The sequence below is a fragment of the Lipophrys pholis genome, assembly GCF_963383615.2.
Source record: "Lipophrys pholis genome assembly, chromosome: 1".
Taxonomy (NCBI): Eukaryota; Metazoa; Chordata; class Actinopteri; order Blenniiformes; family Blenniidae; genus Lipophrys; species Lipophrys pholis.
Genome location: NC_137635.1, coordinates 11,982,498 through 12,000,431, shown reverse-complemented (window position 1 = coordinate 12,000,431; position 17,934 = coordinate 11,982,498). Strand labels below are relative to the sequence as shown.

The 17,934-nt window shown below is 45.3% G+C and overlaps 1 protein-coding gene across 1 annotated transcript; it reads right to left on the bottom strand.

The window, feature by feature from the left end:
* Positions 1-180: 180 nt before the first annotated feature.
* col1a1b (collagen, type I, alpha 1b) lies at positions 181-17,149 on the bottom strand. Its single transcript, XM_080471619.1, has 50 exons — positions 16,838-17,149; positions 15,179-15,385; positions 14,723-14,748; positions 14,579-14,614; positions 13,876-13,968; positions 13,483-13,551; positions 13,340-13,384; positions 13,149-13,202; positions 12,845-12,898; positions 12,583-12,636; positions 12,449-12,502; positions 12,305-12,358; positions 12,167-12,211; positions 11,999-12,052; positions 11,852-11,896; positions 11,680-11,733; positions 9,279-9,377; positions 9,134-9,178; positions 8,952-9,050; positions 8,802-8,855; positions 8,608-8,715; positions 8,426-8,479; positions 7,812-7,910; positions 7,572-7,724; positions 6,790-6,843; positions 6,595-6,648; positions 6,447-6,500; positions 6,299-6,352; positions 6,159-6,203; positions 5,971-6,069; positions 5,534-5,641; positions 5,303-5,410; positions 5,152-5,205; positions 5,000-5,053; positions 4,287-4,394; positions 4,130-4,183; positions 3,990-4,043; positions 3,744-3,905; positions 3,547-3,654; positions 3,351-3,458; positions 3,200-3,253; positions 3,003-3,110; positions 2,858-2,911; positions 2,669-2,776; positions 2,358-2,411; positions 1,911-2,018; positions 1,541-1,820; positions 1,265-1,452; positions 933-1,175; positions 181-838 (listed from the first exon to the last, which is right to left on the bottom strand). The coding sequence occupies exons 1-50, from the start codon at positions 16,917-16,919 to the stop codon at positions 692-694; spliced, it is 4,359 nt and encodes a 1,452-aa protein (XP_080327745.1). The 5' UTR covers positions 16,920-17,149; the 3' UTR covers positions 181-691.
* Positions 17,150-17,934: the final 785 nt, after the last annotated feature.

The following is a 17,934-nucleotide window of genomic DNA, read 5'->3' as shown; positions in this document are numbered from 1 at the left end:
TTACAGTATGACAGTGAATGTTTCACCATCAAACACCAACTGGACCTTTCTGAAGTGGTAAATAGCACCTTTGACTGTTTTAAATTTCCCCCAATTCATGTGATGTTTATATTATTGTACCATTTTTGTTGGTTCTGACTTGTTATGAGGTAGCCATCACATGTTGCAATGAAGGTGAGCTTCTTTGTCGGGTCTTTGCAAAGTCTGACCAAAGTTCAAGTGGTGTTTTTTTTTTTTTTTCTTTCTTTCTTTGTTTCTTCTTTGATAGATTTAGAACAAGAAGACGCTTCACACTTTTTACAATTTATTTAACACCAGAAAAATGGTACATATCACTTGTTGTTTTCAATGTCCTTCTGCAGCGGTGGAAAAATGGCAAAAGTCACCTGTGTTTCATTGCGTGAGCAGATCTTTTTGTTTCTCAATCTCCGGGGGGGAAATTTTTACACAAGTATATATTATTTTCTTGTTGCCAGTGGAAACAATAGATTCTTTTTTTTAAAGTGTCCTTGTGGTTGGTTTCGGTTGAGGTTGCAGTCCCAGAAACTTCTCAAACACCGTCTTCAGTAGAGTGGTTTTAAGCATGTGGACCAATGGCAGCCGAATGAGTTTTGAATGCATAGAAAAAAAGGATTTAGAGATGACTGCTAGAAAAAAAAACAACAATGTCATGTCCATATTTCTTTCATTTTTACAAGAAGCAAACGGGGCCAACATCGACGCCAAATTCCTGATCAGGTGCACCAACATCCATAGGAGCAATATCAATGATGGGAAGGCGGGATGTTTTTGATGTCTTGTAGTTGATGACTGTCTTGCCCCATGTGCCAGTGTGTGACTGTGGAGGAAAACGATAAGAGGAAGATTTAGAAACCGCTCAGGGGAAATGACAACCTGCTGGGGTCAGCGTCGTTGCGTGCAGCTCGACTCACCGTGCAGCCATCCTCGCTGACGCTGTATGTGAAGCGGCTGTTGCCCTCGGCTCTGATCTCCACGTCGTTGGAGCCCTGGAGCAGCAGGGCCTTCTTCAGGTTGCCGGTGGCAGTGTCCATGTAGGCAATGCTGTTCTTGCAGTGGTATGTAACGTTCTGAGAGGCCTGGTTGGACATCAGGCGCATGAAGGTCATCTGGATGTTGACGTCCTCAGAATCGGCTCCTTCGTTGCCGTACTTGAACTGCGGGAGGAAAATGTAGAGAACGTCACCGACCGGCTGGTTCAAAACTGGAAAACACCGTTTCACATCTCATCTCATCGTCTTCTCACCGGGAATCCACTGGTCATGGACTCGCTGAACCAGACGTGCTTCTTCTCTCTGGCGTTCTTGCTGAGGTACCAGTTCTTCATGGGGATGGGTGTGATGGAGTGGATGCAGGTCTCACCGGTCTCCATGTTGCAGTGAACCTGGATGGCGTCCAGACTGGAGCCCTGGTTGGGGTCGATCCAGTACATGCCTGTGATGCAGGGACACACAACAGTTCAGATCTCAGCTCATCGTTTCGCTACATTAGACAAACTCGGAGATCTGGGCTCTGCACGCACCGCTGTCCCAGTCGGGGTGGCTCATCTTCAGGTCGCGGCACATGCGGGCGGGGCTCTTCTGGGCGCCGTCGGGGCTGCGGATCTTCTCCACCTTCTGGGTCAGGGTCTTGAGGGTGGTGTCGACCTCGTTGTCGCGGTCGCGCATCATGTTGGGGTCGTCGGCGCGGTAGCCTCCGCGCATGGGATCGGGGGCCTTCTCCTGAAGAGGCTGGCTGACGAAGTCGAATCCGCTTCCGGGGGCGCCGGGCATTCCGGGGGGACCAGGAGGTCCAGGTTGTCCCTGATTTCAAATGCAGCCAGTTTAGAAACTGCAGTCTGCATCAAAGTAAAGTATTGGCGGAGGAAAATTAAGATTAGTTGTTTGACTTACGGAAGGTCCCATTTCTCCATTGCGACCGCGAGGTCCGGGGGGTCCGATGGGTCCGGGCATACCGTTCATGCCGTCCTTACCAGGGGAGCCGTTGGATCCAGAAGGTCCCTGTAGAGAAAACAAATGATCTCTTGAAGGAAACGAGCAGTAAAGTAAGCGAGGTATCTTATTTGTCCTCTTTTAGCTTCCTGTCTGTTTTTAGTCTCTACTTCCTGCTTTTTTGAAAGAATGTAAAAGGTTTGACTTTAGTTTTCTGTGCTGGACTCTTCTCTGCACTCACCTTTTCGACAGCATGCACCGTAACTCCGACGACCACCCCCCCCATTACTTTGTTAGATAGCAGTTTATTTAAGCTAAATGTCACTGCCTTGAGCCGGGTCTGACCGATGATTTAACCTTTGTTCTGAAAATAATTCTGTTGGTTTGTTCAGTAACGGTTGTACTCACTCTGGGTCCAGCAGGTCCGGTGGCACCAGCAGGTCCTCTCTCTCCGGAAGATCCCTGGAGGCACACGAAGTGACATGGTTCCACACAGTATTTCATACAATTTACGACTTTTTTCCAGTCACATCAAACACTGAAGATTTTCTGATTTTGCATTACAATGCATGTTATCATTTGCTTTCATCTGCTACTGCATCAGGTTCTACTAAATCAATGTGTGTTCGGATGAATATGAAAATATGATCCTGATGTCTGGTTCCTTTTCAAATCACACCCTGCTTAAAGCTCAAAATGTTTGTGGGTGAGTTACTCACACCAGGTCCGGGCAGACCCTGCATGCCAGTGAATCCTCTGTGTCCCTTGTGGCCTCTATCTCCAGCCTCACCGGCCTCTCCTCTGTCTCCCTTACCTCCAGCAGGGCCCTGAGGAAAGGTAACGGCAGGTCAAGATCACATCTCGCGCCATCAGACAACAGTCGGTTCATCAGTGAAGAATAAACTCACGGCAGGACCGCGTTGACCAGCGGGCCCAGAAGGACCGGAAGGACCGGCGGGACCCTACAGGACAAGAAAAGTGTGAAAATCAGGATCAAAAGTGACCAGATTTGAGTCATTCTGATGGTCAACGTTTGTGGCAATGGAGACTTACAGACTCTCCACGATCACCACTCTTTCCGGAGGGGCCAACAGCACCAGGGGCACCAGGAGCACCAGGAGCTCCAGGGGGTCCAGCCATGCCAGACTCGCCACGGTCTCCCTACAGAAGCAAGATCACAAAGACTCATTTTGAATAGATTCAAAACGTGAAGCTGATATGATGCATTGAGTCAAGTAGAAGATGTTGACCTTGGGTCCGGAAGCTCCATCACGACCGGGGGCGCCATCGTGTCCCTGAGATCCCTGTAGATCACCAGCGAGGATCATTAGTAATCACCAGGAAACGTTGAATTCATATGAATCACTGGATGGGTTTACAGTGTCTGAGCCTGTGTCATACCTCACGACCAGCCTCTCCAGGAGCACCAGACAGTCCAGGGGGTCCGGAAGGTCCAGGAGGTCCACGCTCACCAACAGCTCCAGAACCTCCCTGCTTTCCAGGCTCACCCTGATGGAAAACAAACCCATGTTACTTGTCTATAAGTACGTGAAGAAATTCAATTATTGGCAACATCAGTGTCAGAAAGAAGACTCACGCCGGGTCCGGGCAGACCGGGGAAACCACGCTCTCCACGCTGTCCGGGGAGACCTACGATACCACGCTGTCCAGAAATACCTTGGGGTCCGGGGATACCAGAGGTGCCCTGCACAGGAGGGTGCAGCGGTCAGTTCACATGAGCATAACTACAGAAAAAGAGCCTTGTAGGAAGTATTCTGGCCATCTGAAACTCACAGGGGCTCCATCGGAACCAGGAGATCCCTTCTCTCCAGGAAGTCCAGACAGGCCGATGGCACCAGCCTCACCAGGGCGACCAGCAGGTCCGGTCTCACCACGAGCTCCGCGGGCTCCATCTTTGCCAACAGGTCCGAGGGGTCCAGGGGGTCCGCCGGGTCCCTGGACAGAATCAACGAACATTCAAGAAGATCGAACAAACAAGACTGACCAGAAAGTGGTTTTTCTGCGTAAGGATGTACTCACAGAGGGGCCAGGGGGTCCAACTCTTCCAGCAGGTCCAGGGAAACCAGTAGCACCCTGCCAAATCACACAAGCAAATCAAAACAGATGAGTGAGTTTTGGAGGGGATCAGAGGACAATAATGCTTGATTCGAGATACGTACAGGAGATCCAGCACCACCACGAGCACCTTTAGATCCAGGAGGACCGGCGGGTCCCTGTCGACAGAAAGGTCATCAATGATACACAGTTCGGTGCTTCCACTGACTCTGTTGGGAGAGAATACTTGCTCTTTCGCTCAGAACTCGTGGGACAACTTACCTGAGGACCAGAAGCTCCAACGGGTCCACCGGGTCCAGGAGCACCAGCGTCTCCCTTGGGTCCAGTGTCACCAGACTCGCCCTTGGCACCAGGCTGACCATCGGTACCCTGACATTGAGGAAACGTGACAAAACGCACATCAATGCAAGCATTCACGTGGAAGCTCTATCCCAGGGGTCTGCTGCTGCTGCACGTGGCTCTTTAGTTCCTCTGTATTGGAGCTTTCTGAAAGCTGTATGTAGGAACAATTTGCAACCTTTTAAAATCTTCTTTTCTTTTCTTTTCTTTTTGCATACCTGGCTTATTTTCAAAAACATGCTTCTGGATAAAATGGTTTAAAAAAAAAAGCTAAAAAAAAAAAAGCTAAAAAAAAAGTGTTAGAAGGATTGGTTAAAAAAAAAGTAGTTTGAAAGATAATGTGAACTAGGAAAAAAATGGCCAAAAATCGAAATGGCTGAAAAGGTTAAAACTGTAAAAAAAAATAAAAATAGCTACAAAAACCACAACAGCAAAATTCTAAATCGTAGTGGTGAAACATCATGAATGTCAAAACTACTTGACTCCATAAGTTGTGTGATTGTTTATGATAAAACATGTCTCGTGGCTTCAGGAGATTTTATTTGGTGGCAAGAGACGAAAATGACTCTTTTGAGGGGAAAGGTTGAAGAACTTTGTTTTATTCTATGTAAAAAGTAACTAAATCTGATTCTTACAGGAGGTCCAGCGAATCCAGCAGGTCCGGGGGGTCCGCTCTCTCCACGCTCACCCTGTCGGAGACATGGACGTCAGAGTCACCTTCCATATGACGTTATTCTTGTGTGGCTCGGTTTGTGTTGCAGGTGTTTTTGTTTGGTAAAGGACTTACGGGGGCACCACGGGGACCGGTGGGTCCAGCGACTCCAACGGGGCCACCCTCACCCTGAAATAAAAGGCAAAGACGCATCGTCAGCTCAATTCAATTGTCCTAAGAGAAAATCATCCCAAAGTTTTATCGAACCCGCAGACTTTCATCTTACCTTCTCACCCTGAGCACCATGAGGACCGGGGGGTCCAATAGCACCAGTCATACCACGGACACCGTCTTTGCCGGAAGCACCTTCTCCTCCCTTGGCACCACCATCACCCTACGTGACGAGTTTCTGGTTAGTTTACTGACAAACTGAATCCGCTCTGATGTACTCATGTTACGACTTCACACTTGTATCAATGAGGGAAAATGTTCTTTTATTTTTTTTTATCACACTCACTCTCTCTCCCTTGACTCCGGGCAGACCACCAGCTCCGCGCTCTCCGGGCATTCCCTGCATACCGGGGGCTCCGATACCACCGGGGGCACCGCCAGCACCAGGCTCTCCCTGAACAAAGATTAGAAACATGTGGTTATCATCCAGTCAACAAGTGTATCCAGTCCACCAGCTCGGGAAGTGGCACGTTGGAACAGTGTTCAGCACTGTCCCTGTCACAACAAGAAAGTCCCCGAGACTTCATGTTCAAGAGTTTAATGTGGTACGATATGCTTCAGCGAGTAGAAAAGATGATTGGATATTAAATCGTAAGTGTGTTTTTCTACACAGATAGCTCTATGATTAAATGTAACGTATTGAAATTAATGTAATGTCATCTGCATATCGCTTAATTTTATTTGATGGGGGGGGTATCTTTACTTGTCCAACATTGCACTGACCTTGGCTCCATCGTTACCGGAGGGTCCGGGGGCCCCACGGGATCCGGTTGGGCCGCCAGCACCAGGAGCACCGCGCTCTCCGGGGAATCCTCTGTCGCCCTGAAGAGGAAGGACGGACGCCGCATCAGTCGCTGGACAATGTTTAAAGCGGGATTCAAACCCCGGTGGGAATTGCTTTGGGTACTCACTCTGGGTCCAGATGGGCCGTTGGGTCCAAGCTCTCCGGGAGCTCCCTGAACAGGAACAAACACCAGTGAGTCAACTTCACTACACTTGTAAGTGCTTCAATCTACTGTCTCTATTCAAATGGTTTGCTTCCAGTTCATACCTGCTCGCCAGGCTTGCCAGTCTCACCAGTAGCACCTTGGGGTCCGGGAAGACCCTACACATGAATCAAAGGTAAAAGATTAAAGACTCAGGTCAAGACTAGAGAAGAGATGTTGACGAAAATACACAAAAAATGGCAAAGTCCTTACCTGGAATCCAGGAGAACCGGCGGGTCCCTGCTCTCCCTTCTCTCCAGCAGGTCCCTGAACACAAATGTGACAACGAAATGATGAGAAAACCGCCACACGCCGAGCCTGATGGGTAAAAACTGATCTGTCAAACAGGCGAGGTACATACAGCAGGGCCAGAAGGTCCAGGAGCACCAGCGTCACCGTCTTTGCCAGGAGCGCCCTGCGGACAACATCATCATCATCATCATCATCATCATCATCATCATCATCATCATCATCATCATCATCATCATCAGATATCCTCAGCTGCCTTTAAGGTTCCTCACATGAAGTGTAATTATGAAAATGAAGAAGTACTTACGACAGCGCCCAGAGCTCCACCGGGTCCTCTCTCGCCAGGCTTTCCACCCTCACCCTGAAAAACACACATGTCCACACTTACACCTGCTTGACACTTCATCAGCTATAATTGATCTTCAAACGTCTAACTGATATTTATCAACGTCTTCATTTTTTATCCTATTTAGTATTCTCCTTTAAAAAACTAATCCTCAATATGTCCACTTTGACTTTTTTTGGGGGGGGCTTTTTTTTTGCCATAAAGGGTTTCAAAAGATCCGTTTTTTCCTCCGTTAATTCAAACCATCTATATGCAGCAGTGATTTTTCATCTTAAAAGTGTACTATAGAAAAAAAAAAAAAAAAAGATAACATGGGGTTGAAATTGGTTTGGTGAGAAAAAGAAGATCACAGAAATTGAATGTGACTGAAATATATTTGGCCAGCGGCAATCAGCATTTTTTTCAAAACATATTAATTTATCGAATACATTCAAGTAAAATCTTCTGCTGTGGTTGATTTGAGGAAAGTGACTTTTGTATTTCCTCCTATCTTTTATTTTTTTGAAGCAAATAAATTGACCTTGAAAATAATAAAACAATTTGGGGGAAAAAATTGAGATTATAAAAATAATAAAAGTAACTCTATGTCAGATTCATTACCTCCTTAAAGGTACCTTTTATATTTTCCAACAAATGTGATTACATGTCAGTGGTATATGACTGATTTGATTCAAACTGACATGAAGAAAATTGTTAAGTTTTCCATGTGAAACCTTGTGACAGTTTTGTGTTTTGTGACTCACAGCAGCTCCCTTTGGTCCGGGGAATCCCATAACTCCGGGCTGTCCTCTGGCTCCAGAGGGTCCAGGGGGTCCGGGGCGGCCATCTTGTCCAGAAATACCAGCAGGTCCAACTTTGCCATCGGGGCCGTTGCTACCGGGGCTGCCGGTCACTCCCTACAGAGAGAGCAGGCCTCACGTGAGCGTCAGAAAAACTGCATTTTTTGTTATTTATTTTCTTCATTAATTTACACTCAAACTCACCTTGGATCCAGGTGCACCAGGAGCACCGGAGGTTCCGGCCTCACCAGTGGCTCCTTGGGGTCCCAGAGGTCCAGGGGCACCACGCTCACCGGGGCCACCCTGTGGCAGAAAGGGAGAACAGTCAGGAGAGACGATAAGAAGGTAATCACAGTCTGTATGTATACAGATAATTGTGTATTGCTTCTTTTTTTTTCTTTTTTTTTGAGAGCATCTTTAGTTTATTAGTAACTGTATCTAACTATTGTTCACTGTGGCTAAAGCTGCTTAATTCAACTTAATTCAGGAACTAAATCAATTTTTAATTAAATAAGTAATAAAAAAAAAAAAAAGTGATAACGTGCCTGGACTGAAGATGAAGCATTATGAAATTCATTTAAAAACGTGAACGTGAAAAGTTGTCAGAAAAAAAGACATAAACACTAACTAAGAAATGAAATATATACAAATATATTGATTCATGTTGGATATAAAAGCAGGTTTTGGCTCCTGAAGCTTTTCTGAAATCAGGACTTGGATACGTCTCGCTGGTTGGGATATAGTTCCATAATGTTTTGTGAGCCAAATGTGGATAACTTCACTCCTCATTGGTTGATTTATTGATTTGATGAACTCACCTTGCCTCCAGCAGCTCCGTCAGCACCAGGGAAACCACGAGCACCGGGGGAGCCCTGATGGAGAGACAGACGCCACGACAATCAGCTCCCAGGTCAATCCCCCCGGGAATTTACTCAACACTTATCAAGATCGTTTGGAGTTTGTTTTGTTGTCTTAAAGGTAGTTGAAAAGAAAAACCTACGCGCTCTCCAGGGGGTCCACGGGGTCCGCCACCACCGGGCTCACCACGACCTCCTCTCTTTCCTTCCTCGCCAGAGGGGCCGGGGAGTCCCTGAACTCCTGCGGGACCCTGGAAGAGAAAGGAAAACCAATCGTGTCGTGGCTCGCAGAGCATCAAGACAGAGTGGAAACCCTTGAAGGTATTGTGTCACTTACGGGCTCTCCCTTGGCACCGGGCTCTCCCTTAGGACCAGAAGCACCAGGATCTCCCTGTTGGCAGAAACAGTGACGTCAGTTCATGCTGGATCTCTGCAGCAACAGGGATGCTGACAACAAAACTCAGAAACTCCACGGTGGGGTACTCACATTGTTACCCTTAGGACCGGGAGCACCAACAGCTCCCTGAGCTCCAGCAGGACCACGAGAACCGGGGAAACCGGGAGCACCAGCAATACCAGAAGCACCCTGTGGGACGACACATCGGTGCATAAGAGAACAAACTAAACTCCATTGAAAGGAATGAATGCAACAGCATGCCTGATACTTACAGGAGATCCCTTAGCACCAGCGGAACCATCAGATCCAGGAGCACCCTGTTGGAAAGAGGAACAAAACCGGGTCAACTCGATCACTTCTACTTTAATAGAAAGTCGCTCTGAGATCTCCCGCAGCTAAAAGTCACTATCTACTCACAGCAGGTCCAGCAGATCCAGCAGATCCGGGGTTACCAGGCTCACCACGGGCTCCCTGGGCTCCCTCAGATCCACGGCCTCCAGCGGGGCCAGTCTCTCCCTGTGCAAGGACGCAACAGTTTGTGCTGTGATATAAAAACTCATGTGAATTTAGATCAACACATGTTTTGTCTTTTGTCTCGAAGGCTATCTGTAATGTACACTTTGTGAATGTTTCATTGAGACTGATTCTATATCTAAGAAGCTCCCTGGAAACTAATTCCTCTTTGGTGAAAGAAATAGAATCTATTACAGAAATCTGGTTCTGTGATGCTGCATGAATTCTATTAAATATCAACATTTCCTCTTTCAACCACATTTGGGCAGATTTTCTTTTGTTCCTTCAAAACTAGAACTGGTGAGCTAATGACAGCCGGGTAATACAGCAGGAAGAAGGTGGGTTCAACTCTCAGATCAGCTCCTGGAAATCTGGATTTAGCGAGAATTCCACAATTTGTGGGACTTTTAAAGGAGTTCCACCCCCAGGACGAGTTCCAGAAACTCTAGAAACTTGCAGGACTTCTGCAGTCTGATTGATTTTCAAGGTTGTGAGTGTTCCAGACCTTGTTAAGGGTTTAGAATCTGGAGACTTCTGGAGCTCGTAAGAGTTCTAGACTGTGGAAGTTGAAGGATTCATGGTTTTAGACTTTGAGAGTTCCTCAATTTGTAAGAGTCTGGACCCTGTCACGGTTCTCTGCCTTGTTAAGAGTTCTAGAATTTGGAGACGTCCGCACCTCAAGAGTTCTAGACTGTGGGTGTTTGTAAGATTGATCAAGTTCTAGACTTTGTGGGATTTCGAGGACTTGAGCGTTGCAAGTCCTGCAATGGTTTTAGACTTTGTCAGTATTTCACATTTCAAAGAGTTTGAGAATTTGTGAGCGTTCTTGACCTGTTGACATTACGTAATTCAAGCAAATAACAGATTTAGTGAGAGTTCCTCACTTTGTAGGCGTTCTCGACCTTGTAATAGTTCGAGATCCTGTTACAGTTCCAGACCTTATTAGAGATCTGGACCTCAAAAGAGTTTGAGACCTTGTTCGAATTCTAGACCATGTTAGAGTTCTCGACCTCGTAAGAATTTTGGACCTTGTTAGGGTTGTAGGCCTTGTTCGAGTTATAGACCTTGTAAAAGTTCTAGATTTTGTTATTGTTCTAGAACCTCATATTAGTGCTTGTCTTTTTTGGAGTTCTAGATGTTGATATAGTTCTAGATCTTGTTAGAACTCTAGTCCTTGTTAGTTTTTTTTAGACCTTGTTAGGGTTCTAGATCCTGTAAGAGAATTTGGTAAGTAGTGGAATCGGGAAAGTTCTAATTGAGTTGTAATGACTTTTTGATCTGCATTTTATTCTAAATGATTCTTGAATACCTGGAGATGTACTGAACCGACACTCCGGGATGGAAATGTTCTATTGTCCAAGTTGTATTTTACAGACAGTCTGTAGGCCTCTAGACACCTCGAGGTCTAGAGTGTGTGTAGCTCGGATTTAACTGAAGGTTTTATGCAGATAGAGATAAAACAGGCCATTTTCAATAATTCAGTCGTGCGTTGACGAGCATCAACAGTTTCTGTCTATTTTTCCTGGATTAGTAAAATAAAGCAGGAACATGTGAACGGTACAGTCATAAGAAGTCCTGCATGGCCTGCGGAGCGTCATGAAGACATTTATTCACTATGTTGGAGTAAGAGGACGCAGAAAAGACGCAGAAACCAGGAGTGCACATCTCAGCAATAAGAAGATTGAAGGTGCAATTTTCATTATCATTTAACTTCTATCTTGTATTTTATTCCTACAAATTTTTGTAATTTGTTTGAATCCCACAATTTGTTCAACCCACTTTTACTGTGGTTCTAGATGTGTCTGTATTGGGAATATTAATAGATATTTAACACAAACATTCAATTACTGCTATTTTCTTATATGTTGTTTACCATTCCATCACTTTTGTTGTCTTATTGTATTTAACTGTTTCTGGCATGTCTTAGTCTCCATTTGTATATGTAATTTGCATGTGTATGCATATATTGACATGTGTAAGGTTCTATCTAGCAATCGTTTGAGTTTCATTTGAATTGATCGATAAGATGCCATCTGGTGGCTGGAGGTCACTCAGGGTGCAGCGTCAGGTCACACAGGTCACATCAGTCTCCTATCCATACAGATTCATCCTCCAAACTCTAAAGTACTTGTTGATGCTTACAATGTTGATACAGAGTCGCCATTGAGGCGGTAATGAGAGCACTGAGCCAGTGGATAAGAGGTAATTACAGTAGTTAAGTTGTAGTAGGCTGTGAATGAAGATGGCTACACCCGAATTTAAGGTTGATAAAGCTCACACCTCGAATGTGATCTGAGTGACGCACCTTAGCACCAGCACCACCGGGGAATCCAGGGGAGCCAGCAGGTCCAGTAGGTCCCTAAAGAACAGATATGCAGGCTTAACAAAGCACCATGACCTGGAAATGTGGAATGTGACGACAGAATCTGTCTTCATTTCAACGTGGGAATGAAACGGCATCAGGATCCGGTACTCACAGGAGGACCAGCAGCACCAGTGTTGCCATCGTTACCGCGAGCACCCTGCAAAGACGGGAGGGATCACGTCAAACATTTGCCGATCTGAAACAGGACTAATGAGATATTGTAGGTAAATAAAGGATGGGAATGAGAGGCAGTTCTTACAGATGGGCCAGGAGGTCCGGGACGGCCTCTCTCACCGGGAAGACCGCGAGCACCCTGGAAGAGACCAAAACAACTTCAGTGGTGGGAAACTTTAAATGCAATCTTTATTGGAGATGAGCTCCACTGTGCAGCTCGTGGCAATGCATTTAGTACAGGTGTCAGACGTACCATTGCTCCAGGAATACCGTTCTCACCGGAGGAACCACTCTCTCCCTGCAAACCGAGACAAACAGAAGAAAGACCTCAGGCTCAGACGAACTCCAGCATGCGTCTTCCAAGACAGAGACCCGGAGGGCATGTAATCACCTTGGGTCCAGCGGGTCCACCATCACCCTTGGCTCCGTCCAGACCGCTGAATCCCTGTGAACGACATGAGCGAGCTCAGTAACGACTCAGCACAGCGGCATGAAGTGATCGGCTTGGTTTTCTCAGTGACGGCGCAAGACTTACCCTGTGTCCCTTGATGCCGGGGAGTCCGGGGGTTCCTGGGAATCCACGAGCTCCCTGCGTGAGGAAAACAGCAAAAGTTGAGTCAAAAGCAAACGGAGAGGAGATCTGCTCCCAGTCGTCTTGATCGCACCCACCTGAGGGCCAGCAGCTCCACGCTCGCCGGGGCGACCAGATTTGCCGGGCTCACCCTGGTAGAATCACACAGAGAGAAGGTGAATATGCAAAAAGGCACTTTTGATATTAATTTCTGTAATAAATAATTCCAGGAGATGTCAGACACTAAGTGATATTACATAATAAATCTCTGCTGGGCTAATTCCTCTAACAGGTGGCGTGTGCCGTGTGTGCCACAGTTTTTAGAGTTTAAAGCAACAAAATAATCTGTAAATCACTCACATCGTCTCCATTCTTGCCAGGGGGACCGGCGGGACCACGAGAACCCATGGGACCCTGAAAGCACCGAGAAAAGAAATGAGTCAGCACCAATATCAAGTCGGCCAGGTAAGTATTGAACATGCTGCTGTGGGCAAAGAGGAATTGATGTAAATGTGTGTTACTGGGTCAGTGACTACAACAGGAAGTAGGCCTGTGGCCAAGCCTATGTTTGAGCTTCATTTATATAAAGAAGCTGTGAATTCCCCACTAAACGAATATCATCTTCAATAAGAATACGTATTTAGAGGAAAATAATTTTACTTACAGAAGCTCCGGGCTCACCAGGCTCACCAGGGGGTCCAGTGAATCCCTGGGGACCCTGAGATACAGCAAGTGAGGAGAATTAATCCAACATGTCTTATTGCATTAAACAAAAAACAAATATTAGAAAGATTTAGGATTGAATAGGAGGTTTATTGCTGGACAAAAAACAGAACTTGACAAGAGAGTACTTACGCTGGGGCCAGGATTTCCAGGAGGACCACGGGAACCCATAGGACCCTGGTGAGGAAGGCACAGGAGAAAGGATTCAGATTGAATTTGATTCAAGTTTTGGCATCAATATTAAATGAAGGAGTCAGAGAGTGAAGCTTTCCTACCATTGGGCCGGGGACTGGGGGACCGCTGGATTTGGAGTGGTCAGTGTAGCTCATCTGAGGAGAGAAGTTCTGTAGAGAGAAAAGAGGAAGAATTAGAGAGGAAATGAAGCCAGAAACCATCCCAGAAGACACCTGAAGGGATATTTCCTTCCTCTGATCAGCTCTGTCCCTCCAACAATGTCGAGCTCAGTAGCCGGCTATAATATGAGACATTCTGCATTTCTGCTGAAATATACGGGGGAAAAAACCCTCCAGGTTCTCTCTTTCCAGCATGAAATCATTCACTTCCTGCTCATGTGTCTGTAAAGTGTACATGCTAACGCTGATAGCTTTTAAGATGAATGCGTCTGATGGGATTCGTCTTTGAATGTTGACCTCCTAGATGATACTTACTCCGCCAAGGCCAGGGGGGCCAGGGGGGCCAGGAGGTCCAGGCAGGCCAGGCTGTCCGGGCATACCGTCATTACCAGGAGAACCGCCGGGACCCTGTGGAAAAGGACAGACGGTCATTTACTCATATTTACTACAAACATTTATGGCACACGTTCTGATGAGACAGCATCCCTCCAAACCTCACAAACATAAACAACACTACAAAATACTTTTGTAGTAAATGAAAATATTTATATCTAGGTCACATAAACTCTTCTAAATTATAAAGGATAAAAAAAAAAAATCAAGGTATTGTATTTATCAAAGTTCTGTTATTTATTCACTTGTGGGGGAAAAAGGTCAGTGACCTTTGAACTCCCAATGACCTCTTGACCTTTTGACCTAATTATCAACGGTCACAGTTGACATTTACATCACATTGACGTTAATCTACAGGAACCTCGCTTGGCAAATACAGAGCACATTTCTATATTTTGAGTACTGGAAAGACAGAGCCATGTCATCTAATAATCAAATGAGAACAAAAATCACAACCATGCACAAAAAGAAAAATGGTGGCACAAAGACAAAGCGTTTAGGCCTTTACGTGTTGGATCTTACAATACAAACAATACAAAACTTTTATGAGAACAAAGTGTCATTTGCAGCCAATAACAGAAAGCATCTATGAAATAAGGCAACATTAGAATAAAGTGAAACCTACCCTGTCTCCCTTCTCGCCAACCTCTCCGGCTGTGGGCTATGGATAGACAGAATAAAAGTGGGTAAACATATGATACAAAAGAAATCTAAAATGTAAGCATGCCATTGTGTCTAAATGATCAATGATAATAGAGATGGAAAATACCTCTTGAGGTCCTGAGATAACGGGTCCTACAGAACCAACAGAGAAGAACATGTCAAGAATATTTTACTACACATTTTGAGTCATCTGCAAGTCTCCCCAAAATTAGGCTCATATAGGCAATGCTACATTATTTAAGTCAATGTAATCCAAGAGATAAATGATATTAGCAATAAAGCATTAAGAAAAACAAAAGTTTTAAATCAGTGTTCTTTGGACATGTGACAGGTGTAAGCAGCCTGCTGCGATGCATGTGGGTAAATTCAGTATTCAAGCTGTGCCAAAGAGCAGCGATAATCCATCTTTAATCCGAAGCGATTCTTTTTCAGATTGAAAATCCTCAATCAGACAGGTAAGGGGCATCGAGTCCATTTGTGAATGGTCAGAGATGTAAGAGGAGGGGTGTGGGAGGAAACCACAAATCTAAGTGAAAACCAGAGAATCTGAAGGGGGCAGTACCATTGGTTTCAGGCTCAGTGTCGGGGCAGATGGGGCAGCACTCTCCGTCTGGGATGATGGGATCTTCGCAGTCGGACGTGTCCTCGCAGATCACTTCGTCGCACAAGGGGATTCCACTGTCGCACACGCAGATCTGGCATGGTTCTGGTTTCCAAACGTCCTTGTCATTGTACAACTGTCCATCGAATGTGCAGCTGCCAAATGGGCCTGAGAGGAAACAAATCATCATGAGTTCCAGGATGTCGAGGCTAGATGTTAAAAACAAAATGTTTTAATGTCACGTGTGATAAGATAAGACTTTATTTGTCGTGACGTGTGACATAATGAAATTACAGATTTGGCCTGGATAAACGATACTGATGGGGATGCTTGGTCTTTGCAACAGGACTCATTATGGGTGATTCTTCCAGGATTGAACACATTTGGCTTTTTCTGAATGAGTCATAAACAAGCATCCAGGAAGAAATCGTTTTTTTAATGAATGATTCGTGTGCTTTGCAATGACAGTTAATAGGAACTGATATTGCTCTGCGCCTGATTCGCATGTTTAAAAATTTTTTAAATAAAAATAAAAAAACCTATATGGCTCTGCTGCCCCCATATAACTTCTTATTTTTTATTTTCATATAGTGTCCTGCTGATTCTTGGTATAATTACGTTCGAACAGTATTTGGGTCAGTAATCATTTTTTAAGCTCGTGGATAGGGGGCGGACAAGTGGGATGATACTGGTTTGGAGGCGCAGTTCTAGTAAGTTGCCACATGGTGGCGCCCGTGACTTGTAAATCGAGGCCCTCCGCACCCTCACAACTGTGGTGATTAATTGGCGTCTAGACCACTTCACTGTCGACGTCAGACTTCAGCAATTTTTCCACAGTCTTTGTTTTTTCCATTTAACCAAATCCATAATTGTAAAAACGTAAAGGGGAGAAAGGGTTCATTTCAGCAAGAAATTCCTCTAAGAAGCATCTTCTGAATTTTAACCCGAAAACGACTGATGTCATCTGGATTTGTTTGGTTTAATTACTCCTATTTGCACTTTTAATGGCGTTTGGTCAAACTGATGAGATGATATAAAGGAAACTTTTGGATTATGCGGACTTTTACCCTTTTTATGGATTGGGGAGAAAACTTATTCTTTTTTTTCTTTTTCTTTTTTTTTTTAAATTGATTTATCCCAAACCTAGTAAAATCTGATTCCCTAAACAATATAGAGACACAGCCCAGATTAGATCTCATCATAAAGAGATCTACTCATTCCTCCTGTCAGTGCGCATCAGTGGCTGCGCCTCTCAGGTTTGCACTCCTGGGGCAGGAGGACGCGTGTATCTGCACGTCAGTGAGACGAGCAAGGCATTAAGGGGAGAAAAAGACAGAGAGAGAGAGAGAGAGAGAGAGAGAGAGAGAAATCCAGACTATAAATTCCTATTTCGCGTCCAGATCTCCAAAAAGACCCATCAAAACGCACCACTGCGTAACAACTTTCACCATCTGTGCGCACTGGAGTCATGTATCCCACAGAGGACACTCAGTTCCTGCACACTCCTCAGCATCCTTGCGGGCTATCCACATCCTGAAGGTGCCACCGTCCGGAGAAAAGCAAAAAACAAAAGCAAAAAAAAAACCCATCTTAATTCAGTGTTTGTAAAGCGATACTTACTATCATCCTCGCCTTGACCTCTCGCCAAAAGCACCGTTGCGCTGAGCAAAAGCGCTAGCCGGATATCCACAAAGCTGAACATGTCTAAATATTAGACATGTAGATTCTTTGCGGAAAGGGGAATCCTCTTTTTCTCCTCAGACACCACTCATACAGGGTAGGGTCCGGTCTGTGCGTAACTCCAATCCAGGCCCTAGCAGAAACTCCCTACTGCTTAAACAAATGAGTTAGCTTGGCTTTTATATGCCCAAACTATTTGGGGAGGTCCTGCGCGCACCAGAGGACTTGTCCATGTTCATGGCGCAGTCCCTCCTTCATCAGAGAGAAAGAGGGAGAGAGGAGGAGAGAGGGGGGGGGGGGGGGGGGGGCGTCTTAAAACATGTCAAGCAAGTTCACGTTTCAGCTCAAACGTGGACGATGAGAAGACGCATCCTTTACGCACAGACTGTACAACGCACAGACGTGTCTGATAACCTCCACACTCACCGTGGATCTTCTTTATTGAGACTTTTCCGCCCTGGTCGCTCCATCGTGCGGCCTGACAGAATGCGTCGCTGAGCCTTTTGTTGGCGGGTTTGGATTTCATTAATACAATTCCAGTTTAGCCTTTGCGAAACTAGAATTAATTCTATGCAAGGCAACGCGGATCTGTTTAAGTGGGGCAGGGTCTTATTTGACTTTTATCTTTCAAAACTAATCATATTCATATTTTGAGGGGACGCCTGAGGGTGCAGCAACAGTGGAAACGTGTCTGCGCATTTTACGCATGGAATGGAAACAAGAAACCGAAAGAAGATTAAAATATAAAGTTTGGCTTCTGACATGTTTGAAAAGTAAAGATAAATGTCTCCTTTTCTGACAAAACCCTACTGAAAATATATCTTGTCACTTTTTATCTGGGAATATATGCATCTTATATGCAACGGCAAAGTTACTCCAGTTTATTGAATTCACAGCGTCATGTATTGATATTTAAACACATCGGAACAAATGAGCCCCAAGGCAAACCTGATGCCTTCATTAAATGTCACCATATTATCATTTATGAACCTTTTACGCTTTCCCCTAACATGTAAACCGTCTTCCACCACTTTAAC

Coding starts and splice junctions, on each gene's coding strand:
- col1a1b (XM_080471619.1), bottom strand. CDS start 16,919: ATGTTCAGCTTTGTGGATATCCGGCTAGCGCTTTTGCTCAGCGCAACG. Junction 9,179..9,278: donor CTGGATCTGCTGGACCTGCT/GTGAGTAGATAG, acceptor TCTTTCCAACAG/GGTGCTCCTGGATCTGATGG. Junction 2,777..2,857: donor CTGGTCAACGCGGTCCTGCC/GTGAGTTTATTC, acceptor ACCTTTCCTCAG/GGCCCTGCTGGAGGTAAGGG.